Source organism: Crinia signifera, chromosome 1 (genome assembly GCF_055691185.1).
Source record: "Crinia signifera chromosome 1, ASM5569118v1, whole genome shotgun sequence".
Classification (NCBI taxonomy): domain Eukaryota; kingdom Metazoa; phylum Chordata; class Amphibia; order Anura; family Myobatrachidae; genus Crinia; species Crinia signifera.
This window is the reverse complement of record NC_139217.1, coordinates 138,356,332-138,365,358: the sequence shown is the minus strand read 5'-3', so window position 1 is coordinate 138,365,358 and position 9,027 is coordinate 138,356,332. Positions and strand designations below refer to the sequence as shown.

Below are 9,027 nucleotides of genomic sequence, written 5' to 3'. Positions count from 1 at the left end.
TTCTCTAACAGTCAACATTCAAATACTCTAACAGTCAACATTCAAAATCTGTAACAGTCAACATTCAAAATCTGCAACTGTGGACATTCAAATTCTGTAACAGTCAACATTCAAATCCTCTAACAGTCAACATTCAAATTCTATAACAGTCAACATTCAATATCTATAACAGTCAACATTCAAATTTTCTAACATTCAACATTCAAATTCTATAACATTCAACATTCAAATTCTTTAACAGTCAACATTCAAATCCTCTAACAGTCAACATTCAAATTCTGTAACAGACAAAATTCATATCCTCTAACATTCAAAATTCAAATTCTCTAACATTCAAAATGCAAATTCTCTAACAGTCAACATTCCTATTCTCTAACAGTCAATATTCAAATTCTCTAACAGTCAACATTCAAAATCTCTGAGTCAACATTCAAATTCAATAACAGTCAACATTCAAATTCTGTCAACATTCAAATTCTGTAACAGTCAACATTCAAATTCTGTTACAGTCAACATTCAAATTCTGTAACAGTCAACATTCAAATCCTCTAACAGTCAACATTCAAATTCTGTAACAGTCAACATTCAAATACTCTAACAGTCAACATTCAAAATCTCTAACAGTCAACATTCAAATTCAATAACAGTCAACATTCAAATTATGTAACAGTCAACATTCAAATTCTGTAACAGTCAACATTCAAAATCTCTAAGTCAACATTCAAATTCAATAACAGTCAACATTCAAATTCTGTCAACATTCAAATTCTGTAACAGTCAACATTCAAATTCTGTAACAGCCAACATTCAAATCCTCTAACAGTCAGCATTCAAAATCTCCAACAGTCAACAGTCAAATCCTCTAACATTAAACATTCAAATTCTATGACAGTCAACATTCAAATTCAATAACAGTCAACATTCAAATTCTTTCAACATTCAAATTCTGTAACAGTCAACATTCAAATTCTGTAACAGTCAACATTCAAATTCTGTAACAGTCAACATTCAAATTATGTAACAGTCAACATTCAAATTCTGTAACAGTCAACATTCAAAATCTCTAAGTCAACATTCAAATTCAAAAACAGTCAACATTCAAGGTATGTTTCAAATTAGACAAATTTGAAACATACCTTGACATCAAATCATTCACTAGGAAACTCACATTTAAGAAATACTATGCAAGAGAGACAGTACAATATACACCCAAAATTGACGAAAACACCTACAAACATACAACTCTCAAAAAAACATCGACATTTAACCCAACATACATAAGGGGACATCTCATCAACACATTTGAACAAATGGTAATCTCAGACATGGAGAAATTAGACACCACAAACAAAAACAGGACTAAAACCAACCTCACGAAAGCAGAGAGAGAGGCCATCATATCAATAAGGGACAACAAAGATCTGACACTGAAACCCGCAGACAAAGGGGGAGGGCTTGTCGTCATGGACACAGCTAAATACACAGAAGAGTCACTCAGACTGTTAGGAGACCAGACAACATACCACACACTTAAAGGAGACCCAACATCGAAATACAAAGAGGAACTACAAGCATTATTAAATGAGGGATTAAGCCTAGGCATACTAAACAAAAAAGAATTTGACTACATCAACCCCACCAACCCAGTGATACCTGTTTTTTACCAGTTACCCAAAATTCATAAAGACACCATAAATCCACCGGGAAGACCCATAATATCAGGCATCGACTCAATAACATCAAACCTGTCCAGATACATAGACACATTCCTACAGAAGCATGTCAGCACACAGAAATCATACCTCAGGGACACGACTCACACACTGCAGACACTTTCAGAAATACAATGGAAGGAGGGAATGTGGCTAGCTACAAGCGATGTCACTTCCCTTTACACAATAATAGAACATACACATGGAATAGACGCAGCCAGACACTTTTTGGAATCGGACACCACCATACCACAGGAACAGACAAAATTAATTCTTGATTCAATCAACTACATACTCAACCATAACTATACCTGGTTCGATAACCAATTCTATCTGCAGACCAAGGGGACAGCGATGGGGACGAGGTTTGCCCCGAGCTATGCCAACCTCTTTATGAGTAAGTGGGAGGAGGAGAACATATGGAGGGGGCATGGTTTCGGGGCAAACCTCGTCCTCTGGCGCAGATTCATAGATGATGTACTTTTCATATGGGAGGGGACTGAAGCAGAACTACTTGAATTCAATAAACATCTCAATAACAACAATATCAACCTCACTTTTACTACACAGTACAGCCAATCAAAGGTGGAATTTCTGGATTTAGAGATATATATTGACAACAACTCACTAGCCACTAAAACATTTCACAAACCCGTAGATGTTAACAGCTATATCCTATCCACCAGCAGTCACCACCCCAATTGGATCAACAACATACCCGTAGGACAGTTCACACGCATCAGGAGAAACTGCTCCACAATAGAAGAATACAAACAGCAAGGACAAAACCTCAAATTAAAATTCATTGAAAAGAAATACAATCCACAGACAGTAGATGAGGCCTATAACAAAGCACTGACGGTAGACAGGTCGACACTCATAAACAAAACCCAAAAGACGATAGAAACCAAGACCAAAGAAGGCCCATTTTTCATTACTCAATACAACGATTCAGCCAAACAGATTAAACAAATAGTAAACAAACACTGGCACATTTTAAAACAAGACGACATACTAGCAGAGACATTAACTGAGAAACCTAAAATAGTCTACAGAAAAGCCCCTGACCTCAAAAAACAACTGGTACATAACCACATACCACCCAAAAAACTCATACAGAGCAAAATTGATGGAAAAACTCAAACACTGGGATTCCACTACTGCGGGACATGTATAGCCTGCAGAACAGCAGATAGGAAAGGACAGAGAAAAGTGACAGACATAACGTCACATACCACAGGCCAGACTTAAGCTGGGTACACATATGTACAATTTCATTTTTCTTGCGACCGTTCGATCGACCGAATACACGTTCGGCCGTCCGAAACATACGACCGATCTGCGCGTACACATATGTACAATTTTACTGGCGACGTCCGATGTACTCCCGTCCAAACAATCGCAAGAAAAAGATTGTACCACCGTACACACTCTCCCGTTCTGGCTATTCGAACGATAAAAATGTACACAACATTATCATAATGGGCTGGATTAAAAGAGCATAGCAAAACGAGGCGTGATCACGGAACAAAGAATCGTTCGTGTAGTACAGTGAATAGAGCCGTGACTATTCATATCCATTGCTAGCTGTACTGGATATACGTACGTACGTTCGTCTATCGGTGCATTTGGGCCTTTTTAATCATGAGCTTGAGGAGAAGGAAGGCTCGTGCGTGCATTTTGGCTGCTATGGCCATCAGATTGCGGGCTATTAAAAAAAGAAAAAGGACCAAGAATCGGAGCTGCTGGACCAGAGACTGGCTTCTGAGGAGAGACACCTTCTCCCACATGCCATTGCTACAGGAGATACGGGAGAACAATCCTGATGATTTCAGGAATTATCTCCGTATGGATGACGCTACCTTCATGGAGCTGCTGACACTGGTTACCCCTTTAATAGAGAGAGAGGACACCTATTTCAGGAGGCCTATTTCTGCAGAGCAGAGACTGGTGGCAACGCTGCGTTATCTGGCAACAGGCAGGACCCTTGCCGACCTGAGATTCACAACCGCAATATCATCTCAAGCGCTGGGGTTGATAATACCAGACACCTGTGATGCCATCGTCCAAGTTCTACAGGAGAAATACATGAAGGTAAATATAGAAATTACATACATGTCCCCCATATGTATAGCTGTGCACATACCTGTACCCTATATGTATATCATTACAATGCCTGTTAATGTAATCTTTTACACCAGTGGGTGGGGGGTCATTTTGATAAGGCGGGTAATAGCTTTGAGGCTGCAATGGGGGAGGGCTGATGTGTCTAAAATCAACCCAACAGATTAATAATACGCATATACTTTTATATTGCAGTTTCCATCGACCAAGGAGGAGTGGCAAAATATTGCACGTGATTTCCGTGATCTTTGGAATTTCCCTAATTGTGGTGGAGCTATCGATGGCAAACACGTCAGAATCATGCCCCCTGCAAAGAGTGGCTCTTTTTATTATAACTATAAGGGGTTCTTCAGCATTGTTCTAATGGCCATCGCTAATGCTCGATACGAGTTTGTATTTGTGGACATTGGGAAAAATGGTAGAGTTTCAGATGGAGGAGCCCTGGAGTATACCTTTTTCCACGACCAACTGAAAAAAAATCTACTGAATCTGCCAGAGCGGACTGAAAATGAGCACGGTTTGAACTTTGTTTTTGTGGCGGATGAGGCCTTTGCATTGCACCCTAATGTCCTTAAACCCTACCCACAAAGGGCACTGAACAGGGAACGGCGCATTTTTAACTATCGCCTGTCACGTGCCAGGCGAGTGGTTGAAAATGCGTTTGGGATTCTGAGTAATAAATTCAGAATTTTTCACAGTGCCATCAATCTGCGCCTAGATAAGATTGACAAAGTGGTGCAGGCCTGCTGTGTGCTGCACAACTACATGCGCAGAAAAGCGGTGCACACACAACAACTGGGGGCTACAGTGGACGACAGCCAAGTTGTTGACGAGCCTATTGGTCTGACAGCTTTGGCAAATAATTTAAACACCAGAAATGCATCAACGCAAGCAAAGTTGTCAAGAGACGAGTACTTGGATTATTTCAATGGTGTTGGGGCTGTGGAGTGGCAGAATGACATGATTGCTTAAAAATGTACGTTTTTGTCATTGTAAATATATTGTTTTTTGGTGTGTACTAATCAATATTTTGCCAATAAAATTTGTATACTCACAGTTCCGCACAAGTTGTCCTCTGCGTCTTATTGCAGCAAGGAGGGGGAGGTGGAGGCCGAATCACGGCAAGTGAGTGGTAGTACTCAGGTGCCAGGCATTCCTGGAGGGCACAATGCCACGGCACCTGGAGTGCAGACTGTACCCAGTACTGGTGTTTATGTACTAGCAAGTAGTTGCTCCACCACACCTATTTCTATGCCAATTTCTCCTGGTACTTTTGTACAGTCTCCAGGAGCAATACATGAAGGTAAATATTGAAACAACATGCATGTACCCCATATGTATATCTGTGCCCTATAGTCACCCTGCATGGTAAATGATATTTTCACACGGACACCAACTAGATTACAGAATTTTTAATTTTTGTATAAATTATTAACTTATAAACTTATAAAAAATATAACATAAATAACAAGGAAATAAATAATAAAGAAATACTTAAACATAAAAATATTTAAACTATATTATTAAAACAAAAATGCAATTAAATCAACTATATAAAATATTTACATCTGGTGGTAAACTTGGCCCACCCCATAATCCCCTGTATCCATCGGTGGTTGGGAGGGAGATGGAGTTTGGAAGGGGCCACCAGGTGGACCTGGTGGGAGCGTATTAGCCGCCGTTGCCGGTTGGTGCTGCCTTTGCCCAGTTGGTGGCTGTAAATGGTGATACTGGGGATATTGCACCGGGTGAAATACAGCTTGTTGGGGTATAGGAGCTGGGCTGATGGGTTGAAATTCAACCCTAGGCAGAGGGGTCTCATCGGTGAGACGTGTGTGCCGGGTCAGAGTCCCCACACGGGCCCGGTACAGCGTCTCATAAAATATGCGCTCTACCTCCACCCTTGTAGCCGGGTCCAACTTTCTCAAATTGTCCGCTAATACGCTCCCCACCCGGTCCGCATCATCCTCATCCATGCTCATCAATCTGTTGGCAGACTCCAGGATCTTGGTGGTTGCCACGTCCGCAGCATCTGGAGTCTGCCTCGGCCTTTTGCGCCCTCTTCTTGATGGTGCTTCTGCTGCACTTTGAGCGCTTGATGGAGGTTCACCGCTGGTCGTGGCGGTTGGTGTGGGGGTGGAGCAGAGGGTCGGTGAAGGCAGCTGTGATGCCACCTCCAGCGATGCCGAAGACTCCTCCTCAAATAGCGATGGCTGTAACAAAACAAGATGATGTATCACTATAGATTTTTAAGACTTCCATATATTTTTATATCTACGCAGAAGAACGCAGCCCACACACCACCATGTTGCTGCCATGGATGAAAGTGAGCTAGTTGAAGAGGCGTTATGATTGGCATCTCTGGAAACTAATTATTTAGATACCAGACATAACAAATACTAATTTAAACACCAGAAATGCATCTATGCGTGCTAAATTAACCAGGTATGAATACATGCAGTATTTTATTGGTGTTGGCGCTGTGGATTGGCAGAATGATATTATTTCGTTAATTTTACACCACAAAAAAATATTACAATAATCCGCGCCAGAAAGACTACAACAGTGTAGATACCAGGGATTACCAATGGCAACCAAAACTTCCAAATACAAAAAATGTGGGAAATGCACTTGCGATGTCTGAATATTGATCACTGTCTTCCCAGGCGGATAAGAGTATAGCTCCACCACTGAGAAGAACCAGAATTAGGGCCACAGAGAAGGTCAAATTGACGATGTAGAACCAAAAGGGTGGGGTATCGCCCCCTGCAACTGACCTCTCTGTTGTGCCCAACAGAGAGGTCAGTTGCAGGGGGCGATACCCCCCCTTTTAATTTTACATGTTCACAATTTTTATACTGTACTTGCTGTTATATTTATCTTGTGTGCAAAAATTTTTTCAAAAAAAATCCGTCTACTTACTGTGCCGCAAATGGTGTCATCTGAAACCTCTTGGGTGCACGCGGAGGTGGAGGGTGCAGGCTGGTTCCTTGAAGTGTTGCCGACCGAATCCCTGGGCAGCTCCTGGTCCACCGTGAAGGCCAGCAGGTCATAGTACCACAGCCTGGGCACATACACTTGGTCTGCCCCTGCCCCAGACCGCTTTGAGGACTCAACCTTATTTAATTCCTTTTTAAATACGGTCCTCATATTAGCAATGCGAGTCCGGACCCACTCCACATTTGCTATGGGGTAGTATGTCTGGCTCACCCTCACCAGCTCCTCCAGAGCAGATAGCCTCTTCTGCCTATTCGAATGGTCTCTGGATTTGGTGTTCCATAAACAATTCTGATCCCTGTAGGCCTCAATGAAATCCTTCATAAATTCGACATTTTTTTCTGCCATGGTTGAATTTCTGTGCCAAAAAATAAAATAAAAAGGCATATTATTTTCTTGATACAAAAAGCACACCATAAACCATTTAATGTACAGGTGTTCAGTCTGTGGGCCACTAGATATACTGTAGCTATAGTACAGGAGTTGAAAGTCTGTGGAACATAGGATACACGGTCACTACAAGCCCCAGCATACCCCTGGCCCACAGATTGAAGTCCCTGTCATAGAAAACTACACATTTTGTTTTAATACTCACCGAAATAAATGTCGATACAGTCCGGAAAATTCGCTGCGCTGCTCCGATCAATCCAACAGCAACGACGGAATATTCTTTCGTGCAGAACGTGGCTTGAAACACAGTGATTGGATGAGCACAGGAATCTCCGCCCCACTCACGTGCTTCGCGTCACACAGACACGGGACATCGAGGAGCCATGTCGGAGGGTCTGGCGCCACCGCATATGGGGGAGGCCAGTACAGAACCTTTGATTTCCAAATCAGTGATAACCACAGATAAAGAAATCGCTGACAGACAGGACAACAAGGAGAAAAAAGTGACGCGCGCATCCGCCATGTCATCTGCAGAGGTGGAACTGATGGTCAAAATGCTGGATAGAAGGGACTACGATTGTTCGAGAAAAACATACCCCAAGACAAATTACAGAAAAGAAATTATTATGCAGCGTGTATGCAAGGAGATAAAGGAGAAGTTTGGGAAAAGAAGGTCCAAATACCAGCTCCAAAAACGGTGGTCGGACCTGAAGCACAAGGAGCAGGCCAAGCTGAAGAAAATTCGTGGAATTATTAAAAGAAGTGAGTCCAATGCCCTAGGTGGCTTTATTAATATACTGTCATGATCCATTACATTTTGAGTGTTTTGCTGACATGTTGCTTGTTTTTATTTACTCAGAGGAAATCCAATCCAGGAGAAGGCATGAGGAAGGCAGAGACAGGGCCTCCAACCTAAAAATAAAGAAGGAGAGTACAACAGGTAAGGTTTTGTACCAGCACACCAACAGAACAACACATGTTTTATACACACAACAAGGGGTAGTAATATGTCACTTTACCTTGTCACTATAGATGATATCCAGGCTGCGCAGCCGATGGAAGGGACCACAGAGGGCCACCAAGTGATTGCGATCACCAGCAGTGTAGATGGTGAGTGTATACTGCAAATCATCTTTATGGGATAGTGACGTATCATTTGTGGAAAGGTAAACATTTCTTTATCTGTACTTATTATAGATATCATCGAGATTTCAGATGTCAGTGCAGAGGGGGAGAAGAACACACCATCACCTGACACGTCCAGCGACGAAAGCACAATGCAAGAAAACATGACACAAGTCCATAAATGTCTACAAGAACTAAGCGGGAAAGTCCATACCGTAGCCCAAAAAATTACAAAAATCCAAAAAGGCGTAGCAGTAGTACACTCTTTATACGAAAAAATTTATAACGGTTTGCATTATAAAGTCAAAAAATAGTTTGTGTACTTTATTTTACTTGGTTCTCCTTCTTGTTTATTTGGAGGCCAGCAGCATGCACCTTAAAATGGTGCATGTCATGGCAAGCAGTCCCACGGCAGCAATGCATCACATGTGAGCAGGCCGGGATGTTCCCATGTGATGCGTTGCTGCCGTGGGACCGCTTGCCACTACATACACCACCATGTTCAAATGTGTTTTCATGTTTTTTTGGGTGGGTGGGCTTTCCTGCTAAACCTTCACACGTGGCACTTATGTCATGGCAAGCAGTCCCACGGCAGCAATGCATCACATGTGAGCAGGCCGGGATGTTCCCATGTGATGCGTTGCTGCCGTGGGACCGCTTGCCACTACATACACCACCA

General features: G+C 42.1%; 1 protein-coding gene across 2 annotated transcripts; it reads right to left on the bottom strand.

Annotated features, from left to right (window-relative positions):
• Window positions 1-2,946: 2,946 nt before the first annotated feature.
• On the bottom strand, window positions 2,947-8,811 carry LOC146060695 (uncharacterized). Of its 2 annotated transcripts, XM_083174201.1 has the most exons (3): window positions 8,243-8,811; window positions 6,759-8,135; window positions 2,947-6,049 (listed from the first exon to the last, which is right to left on the bottom strand). In XM_083174201.1, the coding sequence occupies exons 2-3, from the start codon at window positions 7,248-7,250 to the stop codon at window positions 5,399-5,401; spliced, it is 1,143 nt and encodes a 380-aa protein (XP_083030327.1). In that variant the 5' UTR covers window positions 7,251-8,135; window positions 8,243-8,811; the 3' UTR covers window positions 2,947-5,398. The 2 variants fall into 2 exon arrangements, with proteins under 2 accessions (XP_083030327.1, XP_083030318.1); XM_083174192.1 differs by having other exon boundaries at window positions 6,759-8,811.
• Between the last annotated feature and the right edge of the window lie 216 nt (window positions 8,812-9,027).

Coding starts and splice junctions, on each gene's coding strand:
- LOC146060695 (XM_083174192.1), bottom strand. CDS start 7,250: ATGGTGTGCTTTTTGTATCAAGAAAATAATATGCCTTTTTATTTTATT. Junction 6,050..6,758: donor ATGACACCATTTGCGGCACA/GTAAGTAGACGG, acceptor GTTTTGTTACAG/CCATCGCTATTTGAGGAGGA.